The sequence below is a fragment of the Periplaneta americana genome, chromosome 4 (genome assembly GCF_040183065.1).
Source record: "Periplaneta americana isolate PAMFEO1 chromosome 4, P.americana_PAMFEO1_priV1, whole genome shotgun sequence".
Taxonomy (NCBI): Eukaryota; Metazoa; Arthropoda; class Insecta; order Blattodea; family Blattidae; genus Periplaneta; species Periplaneta americana.
In genome coordinates this window covers 202,738,685-202,754,589 of record NC_091120.1, presented here as the reverse complement: position 1 = coordinate 202,754,589, position 15,905 = coordinate 202,738,685, and the positions used below count along the sequence as shown (strand labels likewise).

General features: G+C 36.9%; 1 protein-coding gene across 1 annotated transcript in view; it reads right to left on the bottom strand.

Moving 5' to 3' along the window:
* The window catches only part of LOC138698644 (PAX3- and PAX7-binding protein 1), a 48,426-nt gene extending 34,485 nt beyond the window's left edge, over nt 1-13,941 (bottom strand). The window contains exons 1-7 of the mRNA XM_069824769.1: nt 13,667-13,941; nt 12,958-13,124; nt 9,428-9,584; nt 5,347-5,458; nt 3,465-3,601; nt 1,581-1,660; nt 1,293-1,498 (exon numbers count right to left, since the gene is read on the bottom strand). Coding sequence (XP_069680870.1) covers nt 1,293-1,498; nt 1,581-1,660; nt 3,465-3,601; nt 5,347-5,458; nt 9,428-9,584; nt 12,958-13,124; nt 13,667-13,883 — 1,076 coding nt within the window. The 5' untranslated portion in view covers nt 13,884-13,941. The remainder of the gene's footprint in view (nt 1-1,292; nt 1,499-1,580; nt 1,661-3,464; nt 3,602-5,346; nt 5,459-9,427; nt 9,585-12,957; nt 13,125-13,666) is intronic.
* Between the last annotated feature and the right edge of the window lie 1,964 nt (nt 13,942-15,905).

Sequence of the window (15,905 nt, the reverse complement as noted above, 5' to 3'; positions counted from 1 at the left end):
GTACCATAAAATATTTTGGTAAATTTAGTGAACAACGCTTGCAATCTCGTAAGCTCCTGTAGGTCTTGTATTGAATGCACTAGGTAGTGGATCAGAACTTCACTGATTTAAGTCTGCTTGTTAACAACGGGTTGTTAGTTGCATGGAAATTCCTTATAATGGTTGTCTGTTGAAAGATAGAAAGAGTGGACGTCTCATGTTGTAGATTTACGTACTTTATACATTTTATTCTTGATTTTCATTAAATTGCATACAGTTGTGATTCCAATTTCGTATTCTGAGATGAGCCACAGTTTCTTGTTCCCCAAGCCACTCTATCTGCACTTTTTGCTACTTAGTACAACACGATTACTTTTGATACCCGTGGAAGAAATTTTATATAGGAGTTACACAGTACGACAACTTGAACAGTAGACCATACTGTGTAAGAGCAAAGTATTGTAATAATCCTCTCTCGAAAAAATAACTTTCTAATATAATGTACAGAACTTCATATATTTCTGTAGGAAAAAGAAAATGAGAGAAAGACAGTCGGATAATCTGACAATCGGTTAATAGGGTGACGGATAATCGGGGCTCTACTGTACTGTATAAAAATTCTTAGGTTGTCCATATACCATATGCAAATTTAACATTTGTAAACCCGTGCATTTTTTAATGAAGAGAAATTCATAAAAAGATCTGACAGACGTTATTTTTGACATGTAACGAAAACAAATCAACTTCAATTGTTTCCACAGGGTAATAGGAAATGCTGAAAAACAATTAAAGATTGTCACAGACAATAATAAAGTCTATGAAGAGTTTTGACTTTTACTATATTACCTCGATATGGAAGCATTTCCGGACACTACTTTATTAAGAAAATTACATCTCAAAATTAGTACTAGATCTAGATTCATTTTCCGGGCTGAGAGGCCGTGGTCTATTGGTTGATTTTATACCAGACATTTCGTCTGCAACTGCGGCAGACATCTTCAGTGGAGTGGTATCCGAGGTCGCAAGACTCTTCTCGGCAGTTGCCTCAGGTACGCCAAGAAGAGTCTTGCGACCTCGGATACCACTGCCGCAGTTGCAGACGAAACGTCTGGTATAAAACCACCAATAGACCACGGCCTCTCAGCCCGGAAAATGAATCTAGAGCTATAGACTCCGGCCGTGAAAGCCTACACTGCAAAATTAGTACTAGTTATTCTGAAACAGCCTGTATATTCCAAAGTCAAAATCTGACTGTGGAAACACTAATTTCGTTATCTCAGCAACCTGCCTGAGATCCAATGGCTGGCTATTACCTGTCACGCAGCTTGTTGGCTACAGCCTGCGGAGTGGTGGTGTCTGTCCGCGAGGGGGATGGGGGCCCCGCGCTGGGCAGCAACATGGGGCACGCCGCTGCGATGGGCATGGCGTCCATGGACGGACTGGGTGCAGGCAGGGGCTCCGTCATCATGGGCACGACCCCGTACTGGTACTGTAGGCTCTCCTGCTGCACTGCTGCCAACTGCCGCACATAATTCAGACTCGTTAGTACTCACTGCACAACCTGCCATTGTTCACAATACTCAGACTGCTGCAGCACTCACCTGCGCACCAGTTACGCCCTTCCTGATCTGCTGCGACTCCCACTCGTCGTCCTCGCCCTTCTCACTCTCCTCAGCTGCGTCTGCACAGGCAGATGACAGATTCATCAACTCATTCTTTCATTTCTTCATGTATTTCAACATTTAATTTATTTATATACCATGTGTATTTCAAACTCTAGTACTCAGGGAATTAACATTGTCACAAGGTTCGTTGGGTTGCACATATATAAGTCTTCCAAGTTTCAGTAACAGACAAACATAAATCAAGCACAATTTCATGAATAACGTGATAAGCTGGCAATATACAGTGAAACCTGTTCAAGACGGAAGTGACATGGTCCTAATTTTTTCCGTTGTGGACAGGTTTCCGTATTATTCAGGTGTGACTTTAAAATGGAATATTTTGTCATTCATATACATGAAAAACAAAATGGCATGCCGCAAATTGCAAGAAGTACAAAATATTCCATTTAACACTAATCACATTAAATCACATTACGTTGGTGAATCATCTTGATTAAAATCTCATTTTCTGTATAAATATTATCGTAACTCACTCATTAGTCATTAAACATTACTAAAGTTTACTAATCTCATTCTATTTAATATCTAACACTATACTCTAATACTGTACTGCATATCACTGCACATTATTAATTAATTGGACTAGGAGCCATTCATTAGAAGCCTTGAATTCTGGTTTATCTAATTTCTTTCCCAGTACAATGGCTTGCTTTGCAGAACAGATCCAGAAATTGCCATGTTCTTTGAAAGGTCATAAAGAACCCACTCCCATAACAGTTCATTGATTTCCACATGAAACAGTTGTTTTCTGGTTTCTTGCACAGTATGCCACCAATATTGGCCGCAAGCCACTCAATATGATCTTTATCTTTAAAGTGTCACACCTGAGTTTTCTACAACTGAAATTCAACATTATTTCACACACACTTCGTTTCTAATTTTCCTTTATCTCGATAACTTTTACTTCATCACTTAATGTTAATGCCGCATTTTATGCAACTTTTTTTTTTATCTGGAAATCACTACACTTGCGCTCTGTTTAGCTACGACAGTATACAGGTGTGAAGCATTGAAAATCTTTGAAGGGACTCGTCTGCCTAGTCAACAGGGTAATAAAATTTATGATCGACAGGCCAACACACCCTCGCAGCCTCCAAAATTTTACAAAGAAAAACTTGTTTGTATCTTAGTGACCTACATATTTAGTATTTTCCTTGAAATTACACGCTGTTTCAAAATATAGTTACAAAATATAGTGTGTCCAAAACATTATTTCCGTTTTGAACAGTAGCAGGCAGTTTCCATTTCCGCGTTGGACAGTTTCTGTTTTATTCAGGAAAAATTACACATAATACATACGAATTTCGCCAGGACCAATAAATTGTTCCGAAATAGACAGGATTCCGGATTATTCAAGTTCCAATTTGAACAGGTTTCACTGTACCATGTGTATTTCAAACTCTAGTACACAGGGAATTAACACTGTCACAAGCTTCGTTGGGTTGCACATAAATAAGTCTTCCAAGTTTCAGTAACAGACAAACATAAATCAGGCCCAATTTCATGAATAACGTGATAAGTTGGCAATATATAATTATCACATGTTTACAAAAATATGCCTATAGACTACAAGCATATATTTTTTCGCTTATTTCCTGCTCATTTATTTATTCAGTATTTTTCTGTTTCCTTAATTTCACTGTATATTATCATTTACGTACTCATTTGCCTCTTCACTAAGTTTCACAACTTTCACACTGTTAGTTAAGTATTTAATTTTAAGCTTTCTTATATAAACCGATAAATCAGGTTCAAAATCATGCAATTCAAAAGACGGCAACACTTCTCTAGCCAACTCACCGGCATCCTGAGCTGCCATGAACGCCTCCCTGCGTCGCTCTCTGTCCCTGGCTGCTGTGTTCACGTCCATTGTGATCCTCTCCTCATCACTTCCTTCCTCATCCTCCTCCCTCACCAGGCGCTTCCCTGCATCAGGCCTGCCAAAAAAACGAACTCCCTTTTAGCTGTACTCCTACATACTAAAATATGACAAAGCTATAGCAATTCAAACAGCACATATGGATTGACAGACAGAAAAAACAAAACCACTTTTTTCAGCAGTAATCTCACTAGAGGTTTTGATTTTATCGATAAATTGCGAGTGGAACACGAGCAGATTTATCTAGAGAAAATCAAAACTCGAGTAGGATTTAATTGACTATTACACGATTAGAAGAAAGTATATAAAGATTAGAAGTAACGAAGTACTCCAATACAATAAAATATTAATTGACTTACGAAAATACAAAACTGTCTTCAAATGTATTATTATTGTGCCATCTCAACAATACAAATATTACGCTAGATGCATGCTAGATGGCAGTAGTGTGTTATGATTAGCTGTTATCTTGCTATCAGCTGTGCCAACTGTGGAATCTTCATTGAACTCTGTAGACGATCACTAGCAATGCCTTCTCGATCTATATCACGATGGCAGTGTTACTAGTCAGGAAGGCTTTGTTGGTTCGGTTTCATTTTTATTAAAACATTTGCATTCCACTTCAGTTATCCGGATCCCAGTAATCAACGTCACTTGACAGATGATGTTCAATAAATCTTAATATTAAACAATCCATATAGCAGAAGCTATAACATAACCTAAATAATATATACAAGTCTAGATTCATTTTCCGGGCTGAGAGGCCGTGGTCTATTGGTTGGTTTTATACGAGACGTTTAGTCTGCAACTGCGGCAGACGAAACGTCTGGTATAAAACCAACCAATAGACCACGGCCTCTCAGCCCGGAAAATGAATCTAGATCTATAGACTCCGGCCGTGAAAGCCTACACTGCAAGAATATATACAAGTGTTAGAAATGTTTTAATTAACGACGATGACATAAAAAATAAACATGAATAATTTTAAAAGGAATAATTATTGAATGTACAATTTTCAAATTTGAATGTTTTAGTGGTTGGTGGTTCAGTTGATGTTATATTGGACGTGTGCGTAAAAGAAGTGGAACTCGTTGATGTAGGCCTACATGGTGTACTCCTCAACTTATTCAGGATTTCCAAATGGTGCTCTCCATTTATTTGTAAATAGGATTTCAGGGAAGATGCATAGGTATGACCAGTGATCTTTATTAATTCTTGTTCTTGAATGCCAATCCAAGTCATATTTGAAACTGCTGTGCATCGACTGGAGTGGTTTTTATTTTTTTTTTATTTATTTATTTTTTTTTTTTGACGTCCAGACCAGCGCAGTTTGAAATGTTGGCAAACAAAGAAATAAATGCTAGGGACGCGATAAAATTAAACAAATGCTAGGGACACGATAAAATTGTGCGATAAGCAGCCATGATTGGTTCAAATACGTCCTTTCGTACCGTTTTATTGGTCAAAAAGTAGTATGACATAGTAAAAGTGTAATAGTCAGTACAAAATCCACTAGATGGGGCTCATGGGTCTATCCAATTAAAGTTGTGCTTGGGATTTTTTCCACTCCTCTCCCACACACAATAAGTATCGACATTATCCAAATTGGAATCGAAGCCTTGACTAGTCTGGGGCGAATTTTTTTTCTCCAGAGAGGGTCCGAAGGCTGCTTTTCTCAAAATTCATAATTTAGTGTCAACACTGTGTTCATGTACTTCAAGACCTAACAGTTACTGACACTGCAAGACTGACAGTCATCATCCAACTCTTTTACACATTTCTAAGAAAATTCCTGCCACTTACTTCTTCATAGTGGAATTATTATCGATTGGAATGTAATCTCCTCCCATCTCCCTGGCCATCTGCCTTCGTTTTCTAGCAGCATGTATCATGGCTGCATCTGGAATGCGTCCACCTGTAAACAAGCAGTACAAACAGATTTCAAATAAAACCGATTACTTAACAAATCTGAGCTTCAGAGTAAATATCAGCGGAAGCTGCACAAGTGTGCTGGTAAAGATGTATTGATTTCACAGCTGTGCAAGTGCGCGCACTTTACTCATAACTAGAGAACCTAGTTTTCGTAAACCACAGATTCACAAAATACGAGTTTTCAACTGATAAAAGTAAAACCAGTTTCAAGCCCTTCCAGGTCAAAATATGGTACATAAGTTTAAACCCGCGAAATAACGCGAAATTTTTGTTTTTAGCACGAATTTATTCAAAATTGGTGTCTTTCAAGAGAAAGTTTAATTCAAAGTGCCCAAAAGATATATTTGAAGTTATAAATATGTGAAGCTAAGTTCCCTGCATGTTGCACTGTTGCCAGGCATAACAGTGATTGGGGTTAGCTGGATTTATGATTTTGTTTTCAGGTAGTGGAATTTTCTTAAAAATTGTTGTTGTATGATCACGTGACTTGCAGACAATTCTTGATTTGAATAATTTCGAGGGAAAAATTGTTCCGGGGCCAGGCATCGAACCCAGGACCTTTGGTTAAATGTACCAAAGCTCTCTCAACTGAGCTACCCGGGGACTCTACCAGACACCGATCCAATTTTTCCCTCTATATCCACAGACCTCAAAGTGGGCTGACAACCGTCAAGCAACCAACAATGAGTGCACACCAACTCTGTGTAACTTAAATTGTGGTTTTTCTGTTAACGAACAGTGACGTGTATTATGCAAATCAAGCTTTCAGGCATAACTCCCTGTAAAGTTGATTTGAATAATTTCGAGGGAAAAATTGTTCCGAGGCTGGGCATCGAACCCGGGACCTTTGGTTAAACGTACCAACGCTCTCCCAACTGAGCCATCCGGGAACTCTACCAGACACCAATCTAATTTTTCCTTCTATATCCACAGACCTCAAAGTGGGCTGACAACCGTCAAGCAACCAACATTGAGTGCACACTAACTCTGTGTGACTTAAATTGTGGTTTTCTGTTAACGTACACAATTTGCACAATTCTTGACTTCATTAATAATAATTAGCCTTCATTGCTCTCTTCTTAAAAATTGCAATTAAAATATAATTTGTTGTGCACTGATATTTATGTAAAAAATTTTGAATATATATTCAAGCTGTATTTCAATATAGAATTTTTAATATAATATCCAAACCGGATTTCAAGTGACCTTATCTTCAAATATAAAGTACAAATAGCCTGAATATTTTGTGGTGCCTATTAGTTTATATTATTCAAACACAGGATGGGAGACTGTTACACAAAAGGCAAATGCAGTAAAGAACAAGAAAACTGTTAAGTATTGTTAAAATGTAAAAAGATCCGTAAGATTCTCTTGATGATACAGACCTCTAGTCTTTGTGTGTTCAATAATACAAGGTGGATCAAAAGTCGCTTTCGCCAATATTCGTTCTTAGGTTTCATACTTGTACATATAATAACTTAAACAAAAGAATAACAGGTGTAACAAAAGGTGGGTTGACAACCATGTTTGTGCGTCAACTGTTTTTCTGATATCATGTCTTGAAAACAGCCCTCGTTTTGCCGAAATGCAGTTGATATGGCCAGGGGCAGATGCAAGGGGGAGGATTAAGGCGATATATCCCCTCCCGAAATTTTGAGAAAAATACGAAACAAGAAACAAAAATAATATTAATTTTATTTAATTCGTGAATGTACATAGGAATTAGAGAGTTTTCCACATAAATTCTCTTTGCTAAAGTGTTAAATTCCAAGAAATGCAGGAAGACAAACACAGCGTTCTTACTTCAAGACAGAGAGTCATGAAGAGTATTTTAGGCTTGTAATTTTCCTTCTCTTCTTAGACTATTTCATTAGTCAGCTCAACGACAGGTTTTTAAATCATAAGGGAATCCTAAAGTCCATACAAACTTTTCTGCCTAAAAACATAGTGCGAGCATCAGATGAAGATTTAGAAACTGCTGTTGAGGCTGTAGTAAATCAGTGGCCAAATAATGCTGATGCATCACAAGAGTCTTTCTTCAATGAATTGAAGATGTGGAGAAGAAATTTCCTTGATCAGAAAAATCTTCACCTAATGCCTACTGATTTTATATCATCTTTGAACAGGTGCAATGAAATTATTTTTCCCTGCACTCGCAAGGCACTGAAACTTTTCTGCACGTTGCCTGTAACTACAGCAACACCAGAACGGTCATTCTCAACATTGAGGTATTTGAAGACTTACTTGAGGAGCACGATGGGAGCAGACAGATTAAATGGACTGGCCTTGATGTATATACATAAAAATGTAGAAGTAAAAGCTCATGAAGTATTGGATGAAATGTCTAAGAAGCCTCGTTGCATTCTTCTGTAAATCGTCATTCTGCCATTGTTTTTGTACTGCAGTCATTGTAAATGTTAAAACTAAAAAATTATAGTTTATTTAACGACGCTCGCAATTGCCGAGGTTATATCAGCGTTGCCGGTGTGCCGGAAGTTTTTCCCTCAGGACTTCTTTTACATGCCAGTAAATCGACTGATATGAGGCCTGTCGCATTTAAACACACTTAAATGCCATCGAGCTGGGTTCGGGTAGAACCCGCAACTTCGAGCACAGAAGGCTATACCGTCTACGCTACTCAGGCCAGCTTGTAAATGTTTGTGACTCAGAAACAAATTGTGAGTATATAAACTTATTTCTCATTACTCCATTTTTACTATCTCCTCAAATCCCTCCCTCGAAAAAAAATCCTGTGTCCGCCCCTTGATATGGCAATGGGATGGAGCACCACCTCATTTTTGTGTAGGAGTGAGGGACTTCTTGAACCAGCAATTACAGAATGGATTGGCCGTCGTTCCACAACAGAATGGCCACCCAGATCATCCGATCTGATGTCACGTGATTTTTCGCTGTGGGGTACCCTAAAAATTATGTTTTTGCTCAGAAATCGCAGGATCTGCATCAGTTGCGACAGATGATCGAACAGTCATTCGTGAAAATCGTGAGTTATGTTCTGCCATCTGTAAATCAGTGTCTAAACGTTGTGAATTGTGTATCGAGAAATAGGACCTCCATTTTGAACAAAATCTGTAAAAGAATGTGTAGTCAAATGTAAAATGAATGTAATTAAAAGTAAGGAAGTGTTTGGAGAAAGCGAATTTTGACCCACCTTGTACATTCTACAAGGAACAATCGCCACCATAAAGTGAGAAGCTCCATCACAACCACTCTTCGGAAGGCAAAGTGGGAGGTTTACGAAGAAGTGCACTGCTTGGCTGAGAATGGGTCAACGAGAAGAGCAGACATTATAGCCATCGATCGCCGGAATCAAAGAAGCCTCATTCTTGACCCCACTGTCCGTTTTGAGAAGGATGATCAACAAGCCAATAACGTTAACGATGAAAAGAAGTCTATTTACAACCCATGTATTCCTCACTTCAGTGAGAGATACAAAATGAATATTAATACATGGGAAGTGAAAGGACTTCTTTTTGGCGCCAGGGGAACTTCATTTAAGTTAACCAAAACCATTCTCCTTTCTCTTAAATTTTCTAATGAGGACATTAACAAAATTTGTCTAATGGTAATGAGAGATTCATTATCCATTTTACACAATCACTTGTATAATACTACGTAATTTTTTTTTTACTTCATTTCATTACTCTTCAATGTATTTTCATCTCATGTTTCTCCGAAATCAAATTGTTCTTTATTTTTAAATTTATCATTGTTCAGTATTCTCACCGCAATCATATTGCTTTGTATTCTGGATCCTAGTGGTCAGCCGTACATTTCGGCCAGGTATCTCAAATTGTGGAATTTGTATTAATTGCGCAGTAATATCGAATTTATGTTTTCTGTACAAAATAACACCCAAAATTAACCAAATGTTTATACCGAAATTTAATATTTTTATTCACTGTAAAATAGGATCCCTAATCATGACACATACTTTCCAACAGCAGCTTCATGTGGTCGGGACGAGAGAACCTGGGATGTGTACCATCTTCCTCTTCTGAAGAGCTCACATCTTCACAACCTGCCACTTCAGCTGCCCTTCCATTCAGGATCTGGCCCACCACCGGCTTGTGTGTGGGTTTCACCACCACCTTCAAACACAGCACGTATTAAGCATTACAATACTGTACAAAAATCAACTTCCACATTCTGAAAAAAATCCACGTTTTTAGTACAGTAAAACCTCGAAAAGATGCGCCTGCTTATTACGCTATCCCATGTAGTATGCTTTCCAGTCCCTGCACATTTCATATATAACGCCTTTATAAAATACCCCGTTTGTTGTGCTCAAGTCCCGCATAATATGCTGTTTTTGTGGAATATTTTCGATGTAATTTTCAGCAATGTACTGTAACAGCAATGAAACATCTTGGTCACTGAACTCACTGGTGCCATTAACCTGAGAAGTATTGGTATTCGACCCTTTACCTGCGCATTTAAACCTTCATACTTCATACCTTAGTATACCCCACCCTCTTGTTATGCTCTCTTATTCGACTCCTTACCTGCGTGCTTAAAGCCTACATACAGTTACAATACCTCACCCTCTTGCTAACCCTCTCTCTCAAACAGCATTCCTCACTCGGCCGTAATAAAATTCTGGAAATTTTTGCTGGGCAGTTTGTTGTCCTTTAGTGTATTGAAGTGTCTGTGAATGTGATTACAATGAGTACAACGAAAAGCCCTTTCTGTGACGGAAAAATTGGAAATCTTACGAAAGTACGATGAGAACAGTACTCTTACTCAGAAACAACTCTCTGATTCATTAGGAATCCCATCATTGATATTAAGAATAATAAAAAAATCGCGACTCGATCACTACGCTGCGATGTCGTCGGGAAGAGATAATCGCAGAAAACTGAAGTGTGGTAAACATGAGGACTTGGAGAACACGCACACGGCAAACAACTATAAATGAATTTTTTTCGAAAGAATTAAGTACAGTACATATTGTAAATGTCTTTGACGTACAGTACAGTAATTACATAATTGAGTAATACTTATATTACCTTTCATGAATCATGTATTTCAATAAAAAAAAATGCTAATAGATACTGCATATAAATAAAAAATAGTATACCCGCCTAATATGCAGTCCTGGTTAAAACACGGTTTACACCTGGTCCCTTGAATAGCGTCTTATCGGGGTTTTACTGTACGTCTAATAATGCTAATGCAGTTTCTGACTTGTAGTCTTTCCATGGAGTTCAACCTTGAGTGCTAGGCAAATCAGCTTGTAAGAAACAAGCTCATTAAATGCCTCAACTTTTAATTCGATATAACAGGACAGTCACTGCTCCCACATTAGCTTAGTTCTGAGAAATAACTAAGGTGTTGTCTGGAACAAGAACTTCACTGCAAAATCTTGAATTGGAGACACAGAGCATCAGACATTTGGATCTCTATAACAGCACTGCACAGAGCAACATTCAAAATTTTCTGTGTGTTAGTTGGAGGGAAATAATATTTTGCCAGGAGGGATATGTGTTGTTGTTTTCTAATGCCAGATGTTTCACAATAAAGTCATTTGATCTCTTGCACTCAAATATTTTTCAAAGATATTATCATGATCAGCCACTGAAGCACAGATTTTGAGGTGTTCCGAATCCATTTCTTGGTTTGAGGAGGGAGATGTATTGACTAAGGATTCAATGTATGCTGAAATATACAATATGCAACGAGCCTATAATGATAGTAATTAAGATGCAAGTATGTTTGTTTATGAAACGAGCGCAAGCGAGTTTCATAATTTTCATACTAGCGTCTTAATTACCATTATAGGCAAGTTTCATACGACTTTTTATGATCGACCATATTTCTAACTTTAAATTATTCAGAAGTATACATTTTATTTGTATCTGACAGAAGATCGGAAGTGACCTTGTTCATAGCTCTTGAATTGTGAGATGTGCGCAGATGCGAAAGTATTGATTTTTTCCGAGGAACAATAATGTCATTGACCTTGATGTAATGCAGAGAATGTATAACCTGGAAATTGATTTAGAATTGAAAAACGAGATGACAAATTGAATTTATTTGAATATTATTTACAATTAACGCTAATTATTATAGTAACAGAACATAACCTTCTGCAACAGTATTGGATTTCCAGCCTGCGTGACGTTTCCCTCGTTACCTTTCGATTGCATATCCGAGAATAATCGAAAATCTGAACTTTAATGAATAGGTGTATTTTAATGACATGCATTAAAGTATTGCTACCAGGTGTATAATTACTACATTTCGGCATGGTCGAGCATAAACATACTTTTTTTAACAATACATAATGAAGTTTGTTTTGCCTTGATAAGTCTTGTGATAATTAAACTTTAATTTATTAAAAATCTGTATAATTTTTTAATTGGTTATTTTACGACGCTTTATCAACTGCTATAGTTATCTAGCATCTGAATGAGAACAAGTGATAATGCCAGCAAAATGAATCCCGGGTCCAGCATCGAAAGTTACCCAGCATTTGCTCTTAATTGGTTACGGAAAAACTAGGAAGAAATCTCAACTAGGTAACTTGCCCCAACCAGGATTTGAACCAGGGCCTGCTCATTTCACTGTCAGGGATGCTAACTGTAAGTCCACAACGGTGGACAAAAATCTCAATCTAAATTACTTATCTATAATATATTGCAACAAGAGAGACAGAGAGAGAGAGAGAGAGAGAGAGAGAGAGAGTGTGTGTGTGTGTGTGTGTGTGTGTGTGTGTGGGCGCGCGCGCGTGCGCACGTGTGTACCGAAGTTTGTAAATTTTTTTGTATTTCCTTTCCAATTACTTTAAACCAAATGTGGCATATAATATATATCGCTTCGGATTCTGCACTTTTACCTTTTTTTAATAATTTATGCCGATAACTCTTCAGATTTAAGTGAACAGGATTGTAGTATTGTTATGTAATAAACGTATCAAATTTAAGTGCTAAACAAATTAACTTCTGAGATTATACTTTATAAAATTAATGTTTTACAATCCATGTATTGTGGGTCGCTATCACCACGGCATGGCGCGTCCTCAGGTTGCGGATAGAGGAGACAGCCTCCAGATATGTAGGTAACTGCGAATATATTGAATAAGCAGTTGTGGACAACCGATAAGGAGTGGTCCTCCAGCTTGGGGGTTGGGTGAAAGGCTAACAACCTATCACCGTAAAAAAAACATCTTGTTACGAAACCACACAGTAAGCCTTGAAATGGGACTGATTCTCTGGCAATGACCACAGAAAAAGACCTTTGGGGAGGCCGAGACGTAGATGGGAGGATATTAAAATGGACTTGAAGGAGGTGGGATATGAGGATAGGGACCGATGGCAGGCTTATGTGAGGGTGGCAGTGAATCTCCAGGTTCCTTAGAAGCCATACTGGTAACTAAGCAAGTAAGTAATGTTTTAAAATTCCTGATAAATATGCGTCAAAGCAGGATGTATGCCAATGAAGGTTAAATTAAAGACACCTTACCACTAAATCTGTTGGATCCTGTTTCAACTTTTCTTCAGAACCAATAACTTCTGTCTTCTCTTCCTCTTTCTTCACCTCTTTTTTCTTTTTCCTCTCTCTGTCAAGCAGTTTCATGATCTTCTTGCTCTGTGTAGACTTCTTCACTTGGAACACTTCTCCATCATCGGCTGAAATTAAAAAGGAAAAATATCCACACATAAATACCTAAAGTCATAGATGTGTCTTGTTATATCTCAAAAATGAATCCGTCAGTTTATACAAAGATTTTCCACAGCATTCAGCAGAATACGTAATACATAATAGGCCTATTAAATTAAAATTTAAAGTATTGATAAAACATTTACTACAATCACAAATAAATATCAATAGGCCTATCCAATTTTACATTTAATTTAACTTTATTGCCTACATTAAAGTCATTGTTTGATCAAAGGTTCTGTAAATAACAAACTTCTCAAGAATTATAACTATGAGCATTATAAAATTGTAAGTTTCAACTTCATAAACCGCGCGTACCTCAACAAGGATATTCTCCCCATGAACAGTCCTGACAGCAAGAAGGGATGAAGGGATTGCGGGTCAATACACTATTAACAGCACTGTTTTAATCTTATCTGGTTAAGTATATTACTTATATATTAACACATTAAAAACAATATTGCTGTGGCTGAAGTCTCAGTTGCCTGCCTTCTCCTTATATTCTACGTACCTTCATTAAGTTCTTCTTCGAAACTGAGAACAGTTTGTTTTCTTCTTTCCTTTTTCTTGTCCTTTACCTTGGTGGTTATATTAACCTGTGGTTGAGTCGAAATTTCCTCCTCTTCAACTTCCATCTTTTTATCATTTTCATCACCTCCATCTTCATCGTCGATAGATCCAATAACTCTTCGTCTAATATTCTTCTTCGGTTTCTTAAACAGCGACATTTTCCTCACACCGATACAAATATGGCTGACGAAACATTAGACACCGCAGTTGGCCGCAACACCAAAGATAATCACAGTTGTTGCTGTGCTACAAGCGCCACAAGTGTATTATTTTCTCTGAGATCCAGTCTAAAATCAATATTACAATTTTTTTTTATAATAAGCAGCGACGTTTAATTTACAGTAACGTATTTGCTACAATAAAATACGAAGCAGTATATAATAAATTTTGCATACACTTTTTTTTATTTCATATCCTTTTCAAATATTTAGAAAATTTCTTATTCATGTAACTGCATGTATTGATTCTTGGAATGAACTGGATTTGAATCACGGGAAAAGCGACAGTCCTTGTTTTCAAAATATTTTACCTTTTATTCTGTTTGATAATTATTTAATTTACAGTACGTAAAGGTGGACAAAAATAATTACATTCTAACCGGGAAATTTTCATTGTACACTACCGTACGCAAAAGTTTAGTACAACTTTATGCTGCATTAAAAACAAAGTCATGGGTTCGAAACCCAGACGTTCGCTGTCAATATGAAAACCTCTGTTGCTTTGGATTTTAGATGGAGGCCTGGCAGACTGGCGACAAAAGTTACTGAAAAACTCTTGTTATTTTCGTTTCAAATGCCCCATTTAATAGCAGAGACTGGATTGGGATATAAGGAATCCAGAGTTTCTTACAGCAAATATTATAATAATAACGGAAGTGCGCACAATGTGCAAGATAATATATTATTTTAGCTTTCGCTGCTGCAGAACTTGGTCAGTGAAACTAATAGGTTTTTACACTCCATCACATTGTATCTTCCACATAGTTCGTCACAAAGTAAACACATGCACTCTTCGTTCGGGTCGTGAAGAGCTTCTAGGTGTTTGATTTCAATTTCCTGATTCATACTCACAGCAAATATTATCAGGGTGGGAGGGGGAAATGAAAATATATGGGCGAGGTCACCACTAATTTTTACAGATTGTACGCTTTTAGTAAATACAGGTTCAGTTGTGTAACAGAAGAAGACAGACAAATTTGAGAAAAGTCGGACTCTGAAATTATGACGTCTTAATATGCCGACTAATAAATATTTCTTCCAGAATAAAAGGACATTTGACTTCCTTCCACAGGCAATGAATAATATTCATTATTTATTTATTTCTCGCCAATCTTGTCTGGACATGGCGGATTTGATGCATTACAGTTCAAATCCGTCATTCCCATATCAAATACAAAGTAAATACTATAGTAAACATAATTTTCATAAGTACTAACTAGCCTATGAACTACTTCTAAATTTTACAGCTCTGCCAATAACAGTATAGTACTTTAATACTGCATATCTACCATATTATACTAGACGACACAACACGAATGCAATAATAATAACTCACTTCACTGTATTTATCATTCCATTCCTATTATTATTCTAATTCAGCTTTTCACTTGTTTACTAAACTTTTTAACAAGTTATTAATTTGGTTACTCCTTAACTAATAGGTTTTGTAGAGTGAAGGATTCTCTCACCTTATAATCTGTCTTCACAAAGTTCTTTTATCTTCTTTTTCCCATTTAATTTTGACTATGAACAGAAATTTACTTAAATTATTAAGCTTTTAATATAACATTCATTATACCTGTCCAAATTCAACGTCGCAAATTTCTAGCGAAATAATTAACAATAGATCCCTATTAGAAACAACAACAACCAAATTTCTTGGCTTAAAAATCGATAATGTGTTAAATTGGAAAAATCATATTAAAGAAATTACCCCCAAACTAAATTCAGCTTGTTTTGCTATTAGATCTATGCAAAAGATAGTAAATATAAATACCTTAAAAACAATATACTTTGCATACTTCCACTCGGTAATGAGTTTTGGAATAATATTCTGGGGAAATTCCACAGATAGTAACAATATATTTCTATTACAAAAAAGAGTAATTAGAATAATAGTAGGTGCGAAATCTAGGGAGTCGTGTAGGACTATTTTCAAAAAACTACAAATAATGCCCATGG